The 22,128-nt window shown below is 40.0% G+C and overlaps 1 protein-coding gene across 1 annotated transcript in view; it reads right to left on the bottom strand.

Annotated features, from left to right (window-relative positions):
• Nucleotides 1-4,576: 4,576 nt before the first annotated feature.
• Nucleotides 4,577-22,128, bottom strand: part of timm50 (translocase of inner mitochondrial membrane 50 homolog (S. cerevisiae)) — a 34,145-nt gene continuing 16,593 nt past the window's right edge. Inside the window, exons 5-11 of the mRNA XM_054596799.1 lie at nucleotides 16,739-16,797; nucleotides 14,948-15,067; nucleotides 12,583-12,687; nucleotides 11,844-11,942; nucleotides 7,790-7,946; nucleotides 6,718-6,824; nucleotides 4,577-6,638 (exon numbers count right to left, since the gene is read on the bottom strand). Of these exons, the coding sequence (XP_054452774.1) occupies nucleotides 6,540-6,638; nucleotides 6,718-6,824; nucleotides 7,790-7,946; nucleotides 11,844-11,942; nucleotides 12,583-12,687; nucleotides 14,948-15,067; nucleotides 16,739-16,797 (746 nt within the window). The 3' untranslated portion in view covers nucleotides 4,577-6,539. The remainder of the gene's footprint in view (nucleotides 6,639-6,717; nucleotides 6,825-7,789; nucleotides 7,947-11,843; nucleotides 11,943-12,582; nucleotides 12,688-14,947; nucleotides 15,068-16,738; nucleotides 16,798-22,128) is intronic.

The raw sequence follows: 22,128 nt of genomic DNA on the forward strand, positions 1-22,128 counted from the left end.
TATGTGTTGTTGACAAGGATTCAGTTCATCTCCAGCATCATCCACAAGGTGCTAGTTTTCAGTCCCTGCAGTCTGTTAGCATCCGACAGCTAACAACCCTTAGCTGCTTGAGGGCAAATGGTCTGACTCATAAACCTCCACCCGAATCACTGTTCCCAGGTTTACACCTTCAGTGGGACCAGAATGGAAGCAGCAATTAGATGTGGGACTGACATTTAACTGTGACCTGAAAACTGCCAAAGAAATCCACCAATATGCCATTTGTAATACATTCAATTAATAATCAAACAAAACTTGTTTGTATGAGTTCATTGTAAAAATCAATCTTAACCCAAATTATTTGTTTCAACCATTTTTTTTAAAAATTTACCAGTACATAGAAAAAAATGTTGGTTTGTGTTTTACTCTAAATGATAAAAAACTGGCGTTTTTGAAAAGTGTATCATTTAATAGTATTATGATTAATGCCAGCACTGATTGTCTGGTTATTGATATCTTGAATTGGACCTTTGGAGTGTTATTAGTAGATATCAATATTCAGCACATATTGACTCCCTCTCCTAGCTGGACCGGAGCACGTGCTCTGAGGAGGAAACCGTTAATGTGCAGTTCAACACCAACACAGATTAAATAAACCGTTTTGGATGTAAAATAATAATGTTTATAAATCTGGTTAATTCCCAAACTGACATTTACACACACACACACACACACACAGACACACACACACACACACACACACACACACGCACGCACGCACGCACGCACGCAACGCAAACATTGCCGTAGGCTTTATTAAGGATTTTGGCACGTGGACGTCTGTCCTGCGGAGGGGTGACGGGGGACAGTTGGCAGGTAGGTGTGAGGCCACGCCCCCTCCTCCCGCCTCTTGTTCATTTCACGCGCTGCTGTCAAACTCTGTCATTAACATGACATTGAAGGAGTCCTCTGAAAAACAGCATATTTAGAAACACTGGAAAGCAGGGCCTAAATAATATGGAAAAGTGCATATATATATATTATTATATATATATTATATATATATATTATAATATATGTATGTGTGTGTGTGTGTGTGTGTGTGTGTGTGTGTGTGTGTGTGTGTGTGTGTGTGTGTGTGGTGTGGGGCTGTTTAGTTTGTTTATAATCCTAATATTAGTTTTGAAATCTGCAGATTGTAATTTCAAATATCATAAAAGTGGTGTTCATATGCAAAGATTATTTATCTGAACCAAACATGTAATATCAGAAACGCTTATTGTACATCATCCCTGCAGCAGGGTCAAGCTCTGCAAATGAGCTATAGCTAGAAGTCCTATGTACACTGCATCAGTCACACTTTATTAAAAGTAACAATCAATCAAATGCATTAATGCAGCACATTTAAACACCACCCATGAGTGAGTTGAGTAAAGTGCTGAACAGACCAGAGCAGGTAGCTAAAACCACACATGAAAGAAACACTGACATAAACATCAATCCACAGAGCTCCTAAAAAGGCAACAACACATCGGCACAAGTAAAAAAAAAAAACAGCTACATTAGGGAAAGTCAAACACTTCACAGTAACAGAATGTTTGGATCCTAGACTTAAAAGAGTCAATGTAGGGGGTCAGATCTGGTACTGGAGGCTTGAGTTTAGATCAAAGGTTCAGGAGCCCTGAGTCAGCTGACCTGAGGCCCCTGGAGGATGAATATGGAGTAAGGAGGTCTGGTGTAAAGGAAGGTGTCAGCCCATTAAGGGATTTATAGACAAACAGGAGAACCTTAACATCTAATCTGGACCGTACTGGCAGCCCCTGAACAATGCCTACATGTATTCTGCTTGTCAAATCTATTAATACAATAGATTTATAATAATACCATGCTTGTTCTTTACTTGATTTTTCTCATTTAATGATACTATATACTTCTACTCCACTACATCTCAGAGGGAAATGTTGTTCTTTTAAGTCCACCACATTTATCTGACAGATTAAGATTTTACATAGAAAACCTGGGACCAGTTCATAAAATGTGGCGTAGTAATATATCAGATAGGTGCCAGTATATATTTAGTATTTAAAATAAGCTTCACCTTCAAAAAACTAAAATAATAAAATATTCAAAAATGTTGGCATGATTTTAACTTGGAACAATATTTTAATATGTCGTTTTGTAGAGCTGCTTTTACTGAAGTAAAGAACGTGAATCCTTCTCTCTGGGTTCAGCCCTCATCAGAGATGTTGTCCAGTTGTTCTTCTACCTGTAGATAAATCAAATCTAATGTTTTGCTGTTATTGCATTTATCAAAAAGTTGTACAATCACACACCGAAGATATACCCTCACTATTTATCTCATCACAAATCAGTTTCACAAACATTAAATGTGAGATCATAAATAAATGTTACACATATTTGGTGTTTTACAGTAAACCTAATAAAGCAGTTCAATGAATAGAACATGATTTATTTTGATCGTGAGATTCCAGGTACTACAATGAGTATACTGAGATAACGCTGTGGTGATCAAAACATATATTAATATAAGCACAATATTGAACACATCCATGTCACCGACCAGTAGTGTGCACCTCAACTCTTTGGCATGACTTTATCAACTTTAACCAAACACATTTTGAACTGCTTCTTCCCAGTCCTTTGATCCAGAGTGTGAGATTGCGGTCTTCTGACTTCTAATCTGTGAAAACACTGAAACTTCTGCAAACAGCAGCATTTTATTCTTAATGGATTAGCCTCCATTAACTCCTCTGAACACAGTTGGAAACCTCTCTGAGCTGCTTCTCCTCCGTCCCTGCAGGCTTTCAGACACGTTGGATAAATAAGCAGAAAAGATTCACTGTGTGAGAAGCCTTTAAGCTGTTTGCTTCAAACCGGATCAGACTGATCCTCCATCAGTCCACAGCTCTGTCAAGAAACCACTAAGTCACTGGTTCAGTTCATTCAATTCTCTGTTTTCTTTTCAAAATACAGTTTAAGAGGTTGTATGTTGTTGTTTTTTACTAATCAGTCATTTCATTTCCAATTAAGAGTTGAGCATGAATTCTGCCCGTTTTTACTGAAGTTGGAGGTGGTGAATATTTATAATGCATTATTTATTTAGGATGTCCTCATGGGACTCTTTTGCCTTAATTAAACACCAGAGGGGCATTTGAATGAGTCAACTGCCCCTCAGGGTGTGACCTGGGGGCAAAAATGCTCTTCATGAGCCCCTGCAGCCTGTGGACATCACTGATCACTGCACAGAATGTAGATGAGACCTTCAGAGGCCGGCAGGACACAAGTTCAACGACTGCACTTATACCCTTCAACATCCTCAGTGTCAGGACGGAAGGAGATGTTCCCTCTCTTCACTGATACTACAGGGGGAAAAATGAAGGTGGAAATGATTCAAATAAAAAAAGAAGGTTCCTCAAAGTGAGTCAAAATTTGGAGACTCTTTCCTTTAAAGCACCAAATTATGACCCTCAAGGTCCTAAATCCACATCCCCAAAATCAAAACTATGGAGATAAAAAGCAGAAAGTTGAACTAAATATATCAAAGTTGTGAGGTAAAATGTAAAACTTCCCATCTTGAATAAAAAACACGAGTTACAAAAGAAGTAAAACTCTGGACTGGGTCAAAATGATTAAATACAAAGTACAAATTCAGACTTTGTAAACACTGTAATAACTCAAACATACGGGATATAGAGTACAAACTAGGGCACCTTAGAATATGTTTAAAGAAATCTAAATTATGGGACGCAAAGTAAAAATGTTGACTTTCTGACAAAGTTAAAACTCTGACAAAGTAAAAAATCAATGAGTCAAAGTTGTATCTTCGTATGTGATCATATATAATGTGCAATATTTTTTTTCTTTTAAATATTTTAATTAAGTGGTCATTTGAAAAAGCAACCAAATTTCACATACAAGTATATTATAATCATTTTGACATTATTTAAACTTGTTCGGCAAACTTCAGTCATGTTTTATGCAGAACTAGAGATGAGGGAAACTCATGTTGAGCCAACATGGATTCCCTTCTTTCCCTTTGGACACAGACTGGTTTCCATACCAAACCACTGGTTAGGCCATGCAGGGCTTTCACTGCTTTTCAGAGAGGTGTGAACTGTGCTGACACCTTCACAGATGGATGGATGAAGCAGGAGTCCAACAGAGAGGGGACAGGGAAAACAGATTTACAGGTTTCAAGGCACCACAGGGTTTCTACTTTAAACCCAAGAATGTGACGGATTCCTGAGGTTTGGTGGGATTCAACTTCTTCAAATATACAGAATAACTACACGTGGACCCTTCAAACCTCATCACAAACGGATTCTTTAACGTATGTGGTTTGGAGAAATAAAGATGAGGAGAAAAACGTAACAACTTAAACCGTCTTTACTTTTGTCTTCTTTTGTGCTCCGTACACAAGAAATAATATAATGCTTAAACTTACACTGTAACATATTACAAAGCATGTAGTTAAATCTTACTGGTCGAGCAAGTTCAAGTGCTCAATTACGCAGAGAAAGAAGAGTCAATTATTAATTTATTGAGCGTTATTTGACATTGGTGTGTCCCATAGAGAACTGGATGGTTTGAGGGAAACAATATTTTGAAACAATCCTAATGAGTGGAAATCCCGTTTTACGGGGGAACTGGAGAGAAATCCACAGGTCGTAAATGGTGAGGGAAATTAACGGCACAGCAAGAAAAACAATTCAAAATGTTTGTATAACTGGGATCAATCCTGTTGAGCAAAGATTCCACTGTTTAATAATTTGATAGAAAGAACAAACTCCAAGAATGCTGAATTTATCAGAATGTGTTCAAAGACATTAAATAAGTAGGATTTGTTTGAGTTCACAGCGACACAGAATGTTTCAACATGCACATGAAGGAGAACGTCAGCTGAGCACCACCTCTCTGTGGACGCTGGTTCTCTCTCCGAGGAGGAAGAGAGGAACGGATTCATTTCAAATTTAACACCAAAATCCTAAAAAAGCAGGGGCCTCCTCGGCTCATTCAAGCAGATCCATGATCAAATTAGCATGTATGAATCATAAATATTGTATGTTTGCTGAACTTTATAAAGGGTTTCTAGTTTAGCTGACAAGGTCCTACCATGAACACACATACTGTAGTATACTTTGACTCAATCCCACATACGCCGTCCTACTGTCACAAATACTAAGTAGAGCACCAAATGTGGTTAAATCCGCCCCTGAAAATAGTCCCAAACAACCTTTACTTTTTCCTCCTTTTTATTTGATTAAAAACCGCAGTGACCAGCGGTTTTAGAAAAATGACAAAAATTTACATTTGTGTGTTTAAAGATTTTTGACTTCAGTGGGAACCAATGATCTTGGAGCTGACAGCCATAGATAAAAAGTCAGACAGTATTGGGCGACAGACTAACAATGTTGGTTTCTGTCTTTATTACAGTTTGTAGACGATAAGGAAAAATATGGCCTCACATGGAGAGGGGCCGGGGTTCGATCCCAGGCTGGACATGCAGACTCCTTTCTATGTTTAGTTAGCATGTTTTCTGAGCAGGTCTCAGCGTGGGTTTTCTCCGGGTTCCTCCCAAAGCACAAAGAGGATCACGTTCATTTAGGACTCTACATGCCCGTACGGTGTGTGTCTCTATGTGTCCGCTCTGTGATAGTCTGGAGACCTGTCCAGGGTGTCCCCTGCCCAATGTCAGCTGGGATCGACACTAGCCCCTCCTCCCACGACCATGAAAAATAAATGGTTTTGGATTATGGATGAATGATGTTTTAACTAATTTGCAAATGAAAGATTAGGAGGAACGTTACTGTAGCTTTTATTCTTTTTTTTTCTCCAACACAAGCTCAGCTGCTGTTCCAGTCTTCATTGTGTCACAAGCAGAGCTGATTTCCCATCCATGCCCCCACCACAGTCTAACATATATTGAATACAATTATTGAATAAACTCTAAAGAACACCATTTACTGTTTATCTTTATTTCTTATAAACAATATTCATTATTTTAACATTGTCTCCAGCAGCCCATCAGCACAATCTGACACAAACACACACACAGAAATAGAAAATAAAATTAAATACACAATCTGAAGGTGTGGTACGGGACAGAGCACTGCTGATCTCAGGTCAGATCCTGTGGACGGCGGGGCTGACCAGAGCTGAAGTAGTGATAGCAGCGCTGATCTCAGACCAGCCTCCAAACCGCCAACAACAAGAGTTTATCCTGACCTGGATCCTCTGTTTTTTTCTTTTTTAACCAATCAACAACTTGATATGCATCACTTGACATCAAGATGACCAAAGGGAGGGGGCCGTCGACGCCCCGCCTCCATAAAAACAGGAAGTGCCTTTCTCATTGGTGCAGAGGACGGCAAATGTTCAAGCTCCGCAGACCCGCCCACTGAGACATGATTGGTTGTAGGGGCCGCTCAGTGACAGTACGCAGGTCCTCCCACTCCCCTTCCCGTTTATCCTCTGGCCCCTCCTCTCGATACAGATGGCGAGCCGGGCTGCGATTGGTGGAAAGTGAGAGGGGGCGGGGCTCACTGCTGTTTGGAGCGCCAGAACCGCGAAGCAATGGAGCCGAGAGAGAGTCCCTGCTTCTTCTGCTGGGCGAGCTCGGCCAGACGCTGCTCCTCCTCCTGACAGACAGACAACGGGATCAAATCAGACAACACCCAGAGAAATCAAACCCACGGGTCACCTGACTCCTCCTCATACCTGTGCCAGCTGAGCCTGTCTGCGTTTGAACGCCTCGATGGGGTCTTCCTCCAAAGCGTAGTTCTCCAACACGGAACGTACGTCGTCCACTCCGCTCAGAGCGATAGCTGCCATGGAGGAGGAGGAGGAGAAACAGCAGAATATACTTTTTTCATTTCCAACAAGGCAATTTGATTTATATGGATCACTACAAGAACACTCAGCAGGCTCTCATTCACATTTTTTTTTTTTTTTTTTTTTTTTTTTTAAATCTTAAATGTGTCAGTGACGGAAAGATAATTTTACATAATTTCACATTTGATTCATGCGATGTGTGCAGAACTGATGTGTCGCTAACGCTTAGCAAACTATGTATATGTTCTGAAAAGGCTGTATTTCAGGAAAACTTTAGCTTTCCGTTATTCTTTTTTTGTTATATTAATGTTCATCCCCAGTGTTACAGAAAATAAAACTATGCATATTTGTGTCAAAATATAACTCTACACTGTACAGCCGTTATACAACTGTAGGGACGTCAAATCGCAAAAATATATAAATTCATGAATCATTTTGCTTTACGTACAAATTTGATACTAGTAGTATCCCTGAGTATTTCCATTCTCTGATACTTTCTACTTCACGACAATACTACTAAATATTGTCCATTTTACTCGGCTACATTTATCTGATAACTTTAGTTACTTATGCAGATTCAGATTACTTATACAAAATATGACCAACTAATAACTGATGATGTATTACTTTAGATGAAGCTAACCAGCAGTATATCAAATAATCAAAATAATGCATTATTAATTAGAATCCAGTCATATAAGTACAAGATCTAAGTACTTCCTCTACCACTGCTGATACAGTTCTTAATCATTGATGAGGCTCAGACTCCTTTCACTTAAAAGAATAGTTCAAACATTTGGAAAATACATGCATGTGCCTTCTTTCTGAGGGGAGATGAGATGTTTGAAGCTCACAAAACAATAACACATATGTTGTTTGTTGAATCTGTACAGAAATAAGACATACAATGCAATAACTACTAAGAGCAAAGGAGAGAAGAGAACATATGGTGTCTTACTCTTGAGGAAGTTGGCGAGGTCGTAGAGCGTTCGGTCCTCAGAGTTTCCGTCCCATTTCTTCAGAGCCATGCCGTTAAAGGGCTGCAGGCTGAAGGCCTCCCTCTTACAGTCCACCACGATCACCTTACTGGTGTCCCGGTTCAGACAGGACACGTCCTACAGAGACAACAGACGCAGAGAGACGGGTCCAGATGTTCAGAAAACCATGGAAATGACTCCAAAACCACTGGTGATGGAGGTTTTGTCTTTAGTTCCCCCCCCCACACACACACACCAATGTAAGCCGGTGGGACCATGTTGAGCTTTTTAAGGACTAATCAAGTACGCAACTTTATTACCTTAATGATCCTTAATATTCAAATTAAAGCCTACAAAACTTTCTCTGGTAGCTCCAGCTGGTGACTAATAGTGTGTGTGTGTGTGTGTGTGTGTGTGTGTGTGTGAGAGACAGATGGAGAGGACGTTGCTCTCCATCACAACGCTCATCTGGTGCCCAGCCCCCACAAAATACTGTGTGTGTGTGTGTGTGTGTGTGTGTGTGTGTGTGTGTGTGTGTGTGTGTGTGTGTAAACCCCAGCAGACACATTCATCCATCCTCCTCACAACCAATGAATGAAAGACATCCGTCTTCCTTCAGAGTGTGTGTGTGTGTGTGTGTGTGTGTGTGTGTGTGTGTGTGTGTGTGTGTGTGTGTGTGTGTGTGTGTGTGTGTGTGTGTGTGTGTGTTGGGTCAAGCTAAACTGATGTGTCTGCTGTACACAGTTGAACATTTAAGGATGGTCACTCCCATTTCATCTCAAATCAGAGTGGGGAGGGCGTCCAGTAATTATGATACACAAATCTTTTTTTTTTTCCTTTCATTTCATTTTTTGGGGCAGATAAGGTCCAGAGGTTCTGGGCCAAACACAAATACACAAGATACTGTATTTGCATATTTATAAAATCAGTGGATGTTTTGTCTCTTTTGTGCTAAATTAGAATTAGAAGAGGTCAACACTTCATTCTCAAGAGAGCTAAACAGAGTTGAGGCCCTTTTTAAAGCAACGTTCAAAGGCCATTCATTTGCATGCCAATGAAAAACACGTTATGGAATGTAACAATACACTCACAAGGTGTCATTTTATTCCCTCCGAGGTCCAATCTCACCCATCACTATCCTTGGATAAGATTCAGCCGATCACAACAATCAGCAGTGCTCTTCAATAAAGCCCATGAAGACGTTCCTTTAGTTACAACACTCCTCGTTTCCAGTAACAAGGAAGCATCAGAAGAGCTCCAGAAGAGCAGCTATCAGTGCTATGACCATGAACTGATGCAATATACTAACACACCACAAGTTAGCCTGCTGGGGACACTTATGTTGAGTGTGTTGATTCTCACTTTTACAATTAAAATGTTTTTCAGATACTTTTGTTTATTCCGTTATAAATAAATGAATAAAATAAATGTTTAGAAATTGACAGAAGTTTCATTGCAGGATAGAGGTTCACTCTCTCATCCTGTTGGCCTGGTCATTTACACATAAATACATAAAAACACACACACAAAAACACACCACACAACAAATTGTCTTTGTGAATGAATGAATTTGAATGAAAATGCTACTCATCAAATCTGTTTTTGACAGGAGAACAAAACATGAACAAACCTAATTTCATATAAGTATATAAATATAAACACATTATCCCAAATACAGAGTTGAGCAATACGTAAGGCGAAACTTTGCTTGCGTTTGGGGTAAATACAGTACAAGACAATTTCACTTTTAACATCTGGTGTATTTCATTATATTCATGGTTTATTTTTAGTTCAATTTATCTGCATATCTACAATGCAACCTAAAACTGCTGACTTTTCTAAGATGGGTTGGGAATATATTATTAATTTTAACGTTGTAATTATGTTAATATGTGTTTTGACATGTATTTGTTTATTAAAATAAAGTATTATCCAGTTTTGTAGGTTGAGCATTGAATTCAATAATTTAATGAATAAAAAAAACAGGAGGATCATTTAGTCATTGTCTCCTGAACTGTACAGCTTTAGATTCATAAAGTAAACATGATGACAGGGGAAACCCACTTTGTCTGCATTAAACCCTCTGATAGAGAACTCCGCATGGACAGCAGGCCGCAGTGACACAAACAACAAAGTTTGCAGTAAGACAGTTAATCCAACTGTTGTGTTGCGTTTCCTGTCCCGGCAACAGCCGACAAACAATAAGACGTCTGACCCTCAGATGCAGGGCAGCAAACAATAGCTGCATGTTTATAGGAGGCAGAGGAAGGGTCGGAACACTGGGGCTCAGGAGGAATTATGTAGCTGTTCATGGTTATTACAACATTTCTGGAACACAGAAACACAGCAGAGAATAAAACTACTCCATATGCCCCACATGTTCCCAAATTTGTAGGAAACTTTAAGTTTCAGGAGGAGCTGTGTGAAGTCTGATAAATGTTCTCAAGGGAAGTCACTTGAGTCAGCGTCGGTGAAGAATAAAGGTCCTCAAGTAAAAAAATCCCTCTAACCCGAGCCCGAGTAAGAGAAATCTAGGGGTTAGAAAGAAGTGAGACCTCAGTAGCTCACTGCTCACCTCTGCTGCAGGATATAGGTTCTAGGATACATAAGCTGCTACGAGCATAACACTCTACAATCTCTGCACCAACATGCCAGAGGGAGAGTTGCATTGTGGGCAATTGGCACCAGGTTTGGACCAGGAAAAAGAACGTGTGGAATACAAGTAAATGACATCTGTGGTTCTCTTCTGCATCAATTTGGGTTGAACACACCAATTATCACATTATACCGTCTGGGATCAGATCTCAGATAGCAGCGCACTGATTGTGGTTTAGCAACAGGATAGACTGTTCTATAAAATAATTCTTCTGAATCACAGATAGCAGCGCACTGATTGTGGTTTAGCAACAATTGGGGGTTGAAGTCTTACAAAAGACAAAACTGCTCACCATGTATTTGTACACAGATTGTGTTTTTGTGTCTGCGTGCTTTAATGGGTTGTAGTTTTTCTGAGCACTGATGGGCATTTGACAGTCTCTGGATTAAAATTGTAGATGGCAGAAAATGCACATCCATAAAACAATATCTAATAATTTTGTGTTGACATATGTAGCATCTCTAATTCTCCCTCAGCATATGGAGCCTTAATAACTCTCTCTTAGCATCTGTTGCATTCAGGTCTGTCTTGGCGTTATGGAGATGAGATGATAAGTGTGTCTTCTTCCTCTGGGAAGTAGGTTAAGGCAGCCTCCAGACTGTTCGTCAATAAAAAGCCAGAGATGACAGTTGGGGGGGGGGAGGAGACCTGAAGGGGGAGTAAAATAAATGGAGCAAAGGAGATGAGAGTGGATGGAAGGAAAGGAAGGAGGGCAGGGGTGAAAGGGAGGTGAGATAAGAGGAAGAGGGGAAAGAAGGCAGGAGGCAGAAGGGTTAATGAGGCCTTAGAGGGAGACAGAGGGGAGCAGGGAGGTCTATTGTGGTGAGGAGGCGGGGGAGGAGGAGGAGGAGGAGGAGGAGGAGGAGGAGGAGGAGGAGGAGAATCAATGGCGGCAGCAGAAGGCCGCCTTGTAGAGCAGACACGGGGGTTAATGCAGCATGTTGGTGTTTACAGGTGTTTTATCATGTTTCACTGCTACATGAAAATGAATCTTTAGTCAGAAAACTGGATTTTGTGGTGAAGAAGTTTTAGTGATAAACTGTTGGTTAGAAAGGGGAGTGGAGGTCAGGTTGAGTTTATCAAAGTATTTATTATCATCAGGTTTTAATGCAATGAGTTGATCTTATATATTATCATAAAAGAGGGAATGCACACACTTGAGAAGTGATATAAATGATAGTCTTTACTGGGATTAAACACATCAATGCTGATGTTAATATTGACATGTCTTACAACATTTATAAATAATGATGACATTTAAACGATGTTCCTATTAAACAGCAGATGATGTAGCAGAGAAAGGATGGCAGTCTTTGAGTTCCCTTCACGCACACACACACACGCACACACACACACACACACACACACACATAGAGTACCTTAACATGATGCCCCTCCATGTAGTGTGTTGCATCTCTGAAGAGGCGATACATAACGAAACCCTGAGGATCAATGCTGTCGATCAGAGGATACGCCGTCTGGACACACAAACACAAAACATCATCGTTGAAAACTGTGTCTTCAATTCAATTGAACTAGCTGACCTGTAATCATTGACTGACTGTCATTAGACAAATTAAGTTTTGAAGTCAATTTGATATTGAAGATAGAATTATCTGCAGCCCTCATAATAACTAATGAAAAAATAAGTCACTCAAATTGGAGTGCAGGAGAAGACTGTGTCTATTTGTTTGTTTCCTCAGACGACTGTGAACTAGTCGACACACAGAAGAACCAGGCAGCAGGATTGCGTAAGAGACACTTACCCATAATGCCATGTAAAACCTCAATGTGACATTTTTACTCCTCGTTTTTTAAAGGGTTTAAACAAATTAAAATCTTTAGTGCTTTAGAGGTGCTGGTAGGTGGAGTTTATAACCACTGAACAGAGTCAGGCTAGCCGAGTCTACCTGTTTCCAGTCTTTGTGCTAAGCTAAGCTACGCTAACTGGTCAAGAATGGTATTGTTCTTCTCATCTAACCGCAAGCAAGAAATCATATCAGCATGGCCCTAAAGGTCGAGAGGTTCCTTAAAAAAACTGTTCCTTGTTATTGTTAGAGAACATCAAACTGGACCAGCAAAGTTTGTGGGACTGTGATCGGTTTTAACACGCCTCACCATGCCAGTCTCTGCAGTGAAGATGACAATCTCGTAGAGCGGTGCGAGCTGCTGGAACAGGTAGTCGATGCCCGGACGTTTCTTAAACCGCCAACCTGTCGACAACTGGAACAAATAACACAATCAATGACTCAGAGGAAACACAAACAGCAGGAACAATCCATTCTTTTTGAGGCGTCAAGCTGTTTCTTCTTAACCTGATGCAGTAACTGAGGCCCTGAGTATTAATTCACAAAAAAACTAAATCACAAATAATGGGAGTGAAGCATGGAGAAACCTATTATTTATGAGCTATGGTGTAATACTCGTTTTCCAGCAAATTATAGTCCTGATAGGTCAGTACAGAAATGATGTTGGGAAAAAAAAGAGAGAATATAAACCTAGAGGGAAAAGAGCTGACGTGTTTAAGGAGTGACGCTTTAGACACAGCAGATGGAAGTGACCAATCAAACAGGCTTAGTCAGTCAATTGCTGCGGTTTTACACTCCAGTGATTCAGCATGTTGGATTGATGAAGGAGTCAGAGAGATAGATCTCAGATTGGCTGTGAATGATAACTAATCAATCAGTGATTTCACCCATGTAGTGCAGTTTCTCCTTCAGCAGCCGTTCTGACTGGGTTGTAACAGATTGTAAAGGTTTATAATATGCAAAGATGCAGCATAGAGGTTTATAAAACTCTCAGATTAGATCTTATAATTCTGAAGGGTTATCACAGAAACAGTCACAGGGTTAACTCTGTATTTATGATCGGAATCAACAACTGTCCGCCTGTAGCAGCAGGACAGTTGTTGTTTAGTTCTGGCCAGTCATTCACAGGTCGTAACCTTTTCCACTCAGGACGCATCCTGTTTGCTGCACACACATCATCAACACAACGAGTGCATGTCAGTAAATGGATAGCGAACGGACAACATTTTTTACCATGAAGCATTTACTTTCGTTTCTGCTCAGACTCTGTGTACTGGCTGATCATCTGGAAGCTGAGATTAGAGCTATAAAGTGCGGGTGACAGTTGAAGCAGTTTCTGTGTGGGCGTGCTTTTGTGCATGTGGGTTAAGGGTGAAATAAACACTGTATTCTCATCTTACACAAAGTTTCTCGTAATTTTTTGTGCGTTTGCCTCCCAAAGCCAGAAACACGTGTCAAGTAAACTTCCCTCTCTACAAGAAACAACTGATTTATATTTAGGCAACAAAACTCCTTAGTTATTTCAGGAAAAGATTGTCGTTTGGGTTAAAATAACCACGGCTGTGTCGTGACCATTTTGCGGAAGCTACATGACAAATAAATCAACGTTTATTCGTTTCACATGGAGAACTATCAACGGTCTCCATGGTGAGCCAACGATGGCTGGTTGATGGACCCTTTCACCCCCTGCCTGCACTGTGTGTGCTTTTGCGGTCTTCATACTTCATGATTATGAGCATAACATACAAAATCATTTTGTGCATTTTATCTATGAATTAGGGCACATTCTTTTTTGTAGTTTTAGCTACAAAAGCTGGATGAGACCAGACCTGAATGAGGACATGAAGTGCGTTTGCATAAGCAGGGCTGTAAGAAAGAGGGAAGAAATGTGGAAACGTGAGTGTTTCTACAACAAGAAGGAAAGTGGAAGTGGTGGGGCAGGTGAAGCTACTTGAGTGTTTGTCTGTTTAACAGGCGGCAGGTGTCGAGTTACGGGTGCTGCACACCTGTCAGGTAGGAGAACAGTGTGTGTCTCAACAGACAACAAGACAGGTCGACAGGTGGTGGGACACACCTCCGACAGCCACTTCATATCTTCCACCTGTCCCATAAAACCATTAACCCCCGGGGTGTCAGGAGCTGGAACTTTCCAAACCCTGAACAACTAAAACATAACAAAGGGAAACACCGCTGACTCCTGAGGGTCAGCCTACATGTAACCCTACCGGACTGCAAAGGGAAAAACTACACTCTACTGTACACCTAAGGTGGAGGATTCCGGCTCCACACTCACGCTGCTGCTATCCCGTTCTCTGGGATGGCTCCCTTGATGGTCTGGTCTAGTGCATGATTTAACTTCCTCTATTGATTGCTTTTATATTTTGACAATAAACATTTTTTGGACTCGTGTTCCGTCACTGTGATGTTTGCGCTTCACTGTACAGAATGATGTATCCACAGTTTCATCCGTTTTTCCGCGCTCAACTTAAATCTAAACCTGCAGGATTCATGACATCACAGCTAGTTTGCGGCCAATCACAGACCAATATGAAACTAACACTTAAGTGTGATGTGGAAACTCGATGCCTCCAGGTCACAAACGCTGCCTCCAGAAGGAGACATCTTGTGTCCAACAGTTTGCATATCCATTAGGTAAAGTGTGTGAGGGGACGTACCGACCACTCCGGGTGCAGCAGGACATCGGTGAGCTCCAGCACCAGCGTGTAGGGAGGCTGGTAGTACGGTTCCTTGAGAGGGTCGGGCAGCAGCTTTGGGCTCGTGGGCTCGATGATCATCTGACCGTGACAACGTCAACACACACAGAAACAGCAGGTCACACTGTGACTTCATAATAAGACATAAGCCATGAACATAAAGGACCGCTTAAAAAGTTTGTAATCTGCTGTTGATATCGATGTTCTTCTTCTTTAGATAATAACTATTTCAACAGACATAAAAACGGTATTATTCAGACTCCACATTAATGATTTGGATGGTTGTTTGGTAGTTAACTATTGTACAGCATTTTGTTCTCTGTGACCAAAACTAAATAACGGCTATTTGTAAAGAGGAGTTCCTACAATCTAAAATCATGAAAAACAATTCAAACACACAGAGTAGTCCTCTCAGACATCTGAGTGGACACAATCTAGCTTTGGTGGCAGGGGGTTACAAACATTTCAACAATAGTTGAGTAGAGTACGATGAGGAAGTGGGCATGTCTGAGGAAATCCATCTTAGAGAACGTATATATTTTCTGTTCATCAATCAACTCATATTGTCACTATGAAAAACCCAAACAGGAAGCTGAAACATGCTGATATCAAGATATGTCTAGAGAATTTACATTCATGAAGGTTTTTAACAACACAACTTCTCTGAGGGTGCTGCAGGAAAACCCAAAACTACAATATGAATCCCCTTCAGACTAATGTGTGTAGTTTCCACAGTAATGTCCTGCTCAAAATATCACGATTCATTCTGGTGAAAGTTGATGCTGTAAAAGATTTCCGCCTTTTTCTTCCCTCATTATTTATAATAAACGTGATCCTGCTTATCTTGTATAAACTTGAAGCTTTCTACTACACAAGCTTTTGTTCATTTGTTAATCATGTTTATAGGAGTATATAAAACCATGTGTTTGTAACAAAGCATATATCTTATAATACAATAAATAATGGGCAAATTAATGAAAAAGTGTTATTTCCACAACAAAATCAATTCTGGTGAGGAAAATGTGTATTTGTTAATGTATTGTGGGCACATTTGAAAGTCTAAGAATACTTGTCTCAGCCTTTACAGTCCAATCCCATTGACTGTATATCAGAAGTGGACATAAAGTTTATATCACTGCATAGCTTTGAAACATGGACCGTAATTGTATTTATCAATGTATATTCGTTTTTCCTAAAAATGTTAATATAAACGCTTTAGAAGGGGTAGAACACTGGAATGACAACTGCATGGCATAGTTTCAACCATCCAAAAGTCAATGTAAACAGCCAAAATTTCAAAATGTCATCTTTTTTACATTAAAGCATACCCTGCTTTATGGTCTATTTGACTCTAAATAGACCATCATTTTTCTAAATAAACATCATGTTGTTTTGGAAGACTTTGAATTAGCATTTGAGACCATAAACTCATGTTTACAATGTTAACTGAGGTAATAAATCAAGTGAGAAGTAGAGTCATTTTCTCATAGAAAAAATGACCCTTCTTACAATCAGACTTATTTTTGCCAGCAGAGGAGTCACCCCCTCTGGCCACTAGATAGAATGCAAGTTTAAGGCACTTCTGCATTGGCTTCCCTTCTCAGACCCTGAGGTTGGCGCTTGGCTAATCCGAAAATTTCCAGTTGAAAGAAGTGCTCATTACAGTTCTCATATTTCATAATATCTTTATACAACATTTCAATTGAATTGACTGTCCCCCTGCTTACTTGGAGGACAGGATGTCAGACTCACCTGTCTGTAGTCCTGGAAGTATTTGAAGGTTCTTTTCAACTGTTGGACGACGGGAGGATCTGAGAGAAAGAATGGAAACAACACAGAGGGGGAAATCTGGTCAACATATGTCTAGAAAGCTCTCTGGAATATACAATGGATAATTCAATTTCATTCATTCATTCACATCCAAACAAGAGAGTGCAGGAATTGGAGAATCCTCTCCAAGCGTGGCTGATACTAAAAGTTAAATAATCCCTCTGCATTTTCAGGTTTGATTAAAGAGAAATGAAAGAAAATATAAACAAAGATTAGTTAACCAATAAAACTAAAGGGGTTAAAACCTTTACTACGAATGGAGGTAAATCAGAGAGAGCACAGCTGTAGTCTTAATGGGGTCCTAAAAACTACAACTCCCTCAGGAGACATCATCACTAACAGCTGATAACATCTGTCTGGACCCGGACAAGCTACCAAGCCAAGCTGAGGGTGAAAATACTGAATACCAATGTTCATGAGACTGACAGATGATACTTCATTTGACTGCTCACTGTACATTTCCATAACACTGGAAATGTACAGTTCATCTTCAATACTTCAATTTCATGTCAAGCATAATTAGATTTCTTACTCCAAAGATGTCCTAAAACATCTCAACACAGACCATGACATCGTTTACATTTTTAGCTGTCAACGAGCTAATGGCTAATAATGATTAAGATTTGTTTCCCATGGGGCTCATTACTGCAAATAGGACTTCAATAGCAAGATACACACACGCACGCTTCACCCTAGCCTTCCATCTCTCTCTTAACACACATGCTGAAGCCAGCACACTCTGGTCCCAGGAGACTCAATACCCTAGAGTTCATAGCAGCGTACTGAAGCATGAAGCAGAAGCCATCTGCCATGGTCCTGCTGTGATGACGCGCTGACGCGTTCACACGCGTGGGTGTGTGAATATGTGTTTGTGTGAATGTGTGTGTGTGTTAGCAGATGGGGAAGGTAAATAAAGATCAGGGGTGGAGCAAAGGTCAGAGAAGACGGATGTAGTGAAACTCAAATCAGATATAGCTGAGTGAGTTTGATTAGTTTTTACAGCAAACTGGTGCTCTGCTGGAAATGTTTAAATTAAGATACATTTGAAATACGACCACAGTGATTTACTATTACGATGCAGCTCTGAGGGAGATAAACTTCAAATTTGTGCTGACGAGGAAGTGAATGTGATTTAAGCAACCGACCCAAATCAAAGGCAAAAACACAACCAAACATATGAGGAAGAGTTCATTATGAGGGAAGAAGTTGATCTCATTCTGAAACTGTACGACTCCATTGTATGAGCTAACAGAGACAAGAGAAAGTGGAGAATCAAGCGAGCTGAAAATTTTCTGACACTGGCAAGACTGGTTTACCAGCTAGGCAAAGCAGGTCATATTCTGTATATTTTACCAGCAAAACAAAAATGCACTGAAGCCACATGAAGAAGGACCTCAGCTTAAGTCTTATTTTGATGCAAAGACTTGTTAATCATCAGGAATGTAATGTAGAACGTTTTAGTGCAATTTCACTTTGCTTCTGGAAGATGTACTGTGAATATCAACCAATCTTATTTTGAAGGAAATATTTGTACATCAGCAGGAATATCGCACAACATGGTAGTGAAAGCAGTAAAAAAGTAATGGTGATTATCATTTTGGCCGTAATTGTGCAGCCCTACATGAAAATGTACCAAAACAGAGTTGAACTCTAAATGGCTCATGGAATAATCAACCAGTTATTCTGTATTGAAATACTTTCTCAGTTTGAAAATGAGAAACTTCTATATGCTGTTGATAAGGTACTTTGCTTGACAACATAATAAAAGCAGTAATCAATATATTTTCTAACAAGTCGCACAGTCATCCTTTCCAAGCTGAAACTGAAAGAGACTCTTCAGAGTTAGTGGATTAGTGTATAATGACTGGCTCCTAGCGGCTGATTGAATTCGGTTCAAGACACTAAATCTCACCCGTCCACTATGGTCTGCTACCGTCAGTCACACTGATACTCCCTCACTATGAAGGGGTGGGGGGGGGCTACCGCTGTACGAAGTCAGGACTGTTTGCTTTCCTTGATGCACAATGGTGGAACATTGACATCAGGACAGCAAAACCTACATATCTTCAGATTGATTATTTAGATTGCACCTTGGCCAAGAAAATAAATTAATGAAAAAAAAATATTTCATTGTCTGTAAATGTGGCACCATCCATCTGCCTCTGCCAATATCAGGAAGATGTCTAAAGACCAGCTCTCTTCCAAGCCATGGTTACACTTCTCACTGACCTTATTCTAAACAGAGACAAATTAACCTGCAATTAGCGCATACTTTAAGTTGTTTATTCATATAAAGTGTTATGTTATAAAATAGCAACAAGAGCTAATTTTAGTTATATTATAATTCCTATTGCAGTCAAAATGGATTATGTCCACAAAACGATGAAGTATTATTTATATAGGATTTTCTAATGCAAAATGTTTATGAAAAATACAATCCATTGGTAAAAAATGTAGGCTTGGATAACAGCAAACTAACTGCATATGCCTCATATTAAAGGTCTGGACCACATGTAAATTGTACACCTAAGACAAGATTCTAAATACAAGAAGGTTTTTTTTTTTTTTTTTTTTTTTTTTTTATAAATGCAGCAGCAAGTTTTCCTAAACCACTGTTAAAAGCCACTAATCTTGTTCGTACGAGTGGTTCTTGCATGAGGCCCAATGTATTTCCATTAGATTCAAATGTCCCCAGCTGATTAGGACTGTGGAGGTTGTATTATTAAAAAGCTGCATCAGACGCTGAGCCATGCCGCTGGAGATGCATGCTGCTCCCTGGAGATCGAGTGATGTCAGCCATGTCAGTATGTGTGTGTGTGTCGGGAGGCAGGCTTTTATTTTGTTAATTGAAGGGGGGGTGACGGGCGAGGAAGGAGGAGTGGAAGTGATGTATCAGGATGGCCGATGGATGGATAAACAGAAAATGACAGGAAGAGGATGGAGAGGAAGAGGTGGGGAGATGGAGATGATTGAAATTCAGAGGCCACTCTCATTACCAAACCAAGATTTCAGAGAGAGGTATTCGTGGTTCTTGTGTCCTCATTATGGTACAGTGATTTTAGACTCAAATAAGGTATTTTTGTGAAACATTGTCAATGATTTGTAACTGTACATAGGGGTTCTTGTACCATAGCTGCCTTGTATATAGACCTGAAAAAGTTAATTTATTAGATCATCAGCAGATTAGTTTTTAAAGCATCACAACCATGAGCATTTTGTATGCGTTCTTATTATTCGTTTTTGGACTGCTGGTTGAACAAAAAAAGCAACTATAAAATGTCACCTTGATGGTTTTAGTTTCCTGATGTCTTTGGGCCTGAGAGAAACAATATTTTATTAACTTTTATGGTTGAAATGTAAAAAAGAACATGTTCTACTTGAATGATTTGTTGAAAACTCATATCACATTACTCTGCAATTTCTGTATCGATGTTGTCCAAAGTATTAGAACATTTTTTACAATAATGAAGTCTGTGTCCATTATGGTCGCTACCTATGGACACTCCTACAGGGTTAAACTACGGTAGAACTTTTGAGATGCATTAAATTACCTCTATTTTTAGTTTCATATTTTAAATATTCCCTTTATGAACTGCAGTGTTGGATGTAAAATGAGTGTGATTCCTGAGTCGGTGTGTTTCACCCTGATGATATTCTGGGAGTTTTGAGGAGAGGCCACCACCTCCTTTCTCGTCTCCCCTCTTGTTTCTCTCCTTTCATCTTCTCTCCCTCTCTAACGGTCTTCCTTTCATAGTCAATGTCGGCTCTTTGTGCGAGAGGCCTCGCTCCGTCGAGCTGTAAGATCAGGGCTGTTTGTGTTTTCCTCCAAAGCCGGCCTGGGTGGGCTAATCTGGGCCAAAACAACTTCCCTCCTGGCCTTAAACTGATCCCTCTGGGTGATGATCAGACCAGTCGAGCTAGATTTATCCTGCCACAGGTTAACATACAGATTCAGCTTCTATGTATGGCAGTGCAGGGGAAGATTTAACCCAGAGGATGTTAAATACTGGACTTCAACTATGACCGGGTGTGAATATCACACCAGATGTTTCTATTTCTTCATAAGCAAGTCTCCTACCTGAGTTTGCTATCTGCTGCTGAGCAGGTAACAGCTGCTGGAAGCACTGAGGCGGATTCAGACAGAAAATGTGCCATTAAACCATAAATTACAACTAAATGGAGTTAAAAAGCTCTGATAGATGCCTAACAATGTTCCGAAAAAACTCTAAAACTAAATGGTGTCCTATTTCTGCCTATTTTTGCTTTTTCCAAGTTTGACAATTTCTACCACATGTTTACTGACGTTGTTGGTTACAAATAATCTTTACAGCTTACAGGTGGAGTTTGACAGAATCAAAGAGTTGGAGCTTTTACAGCTGCAATTCATTCGATCAACAATCATACAAAACGGAAATGATTTGGGAGAGACGAAGCCCGGAGACCTAAAAGGAATTTAAATAAGCGACTTACATTTTTCGGGGGGAATAAATAAAATTGCTAAATGAAGTAGAAGCAGATGGTGAACTTCACAGGAAGTGGCTACACACATTTTTTAGCTTTTTGGAAGAACTTTTTTGTAAAGTGAAAAAAACTATTTCAAGTTGGTGTTTTTACACATGTTGCAGCTTGGAAAATATTCCCTTTTAAAGCATAAATAAAGCTGTAAAGAAGGGAAGAAAAAAGAGAGTGGATATAAACAAAGGCCGACAAAGGCCGGTTAGGGAGGGAGGGAGAAAGAATGAAGGAGAGAGGGGTTGAGCAACATAATAACAGAAGAGAAGAAAAGGGTGGAAGGATAAACAGAAAGAAACTGTTCTGAACGCAGCATAGAAGAAGGAGGGAGAGGTGTGATAAAAGAAAATAGGAGAAGAAGAGAGAATGCAGGATAAAACGGATGGATGACAGAAGAGTAAGGAGGAGGAAAAAAGTAGAAAAGGAAGGAAGGAAAAAATGGAGGAGAAAGAAAAGGAAGGATAGGAGGGGACGAGCAAGGAGGATGTGGGAGTAAAGGATGGAGAGGAGAAGAAAATGGTAGATTGAAAAGAGAGAAACAATAAGAGGAAGTTAAATGAAAGTGTGCAAGGAGAGAAGAAACTATAACAAGGAGAGGGAGGAGAAAACAGAAGATTAAAAGAAAGAGAAGGAATAACAGGACAAAAGGAAAGGAGAAAGAAAAAAAGGTAAAGAGAAGAGAGGAAACAAGGGATGAAATGAATAGGTAAAGATGGAGGTGTGGAGAGACGGACGGAGGGGCCTCCCTCCCAAACAAAAGCTGTGGTCAGGCTCAGCATCTGCTTCACAACACCCCCCCC

This window comes from Anoplopoma fimbria, chromosome 1 (assembly GCF_027596085.1).
Source record: "Anoplopoma fimbria isolate UVic2021 breed Golden Eagle Sablefish chromosome 1, Afim_UVic_2022, whole genome shotgun sequence".
Lineage (NCBI taxonomy): Eukaryota > Metazoa > Chordata > Actinopteri > Perciformes > Anoplopomatidae > Anoplopoma > Anoplopoma fimbria.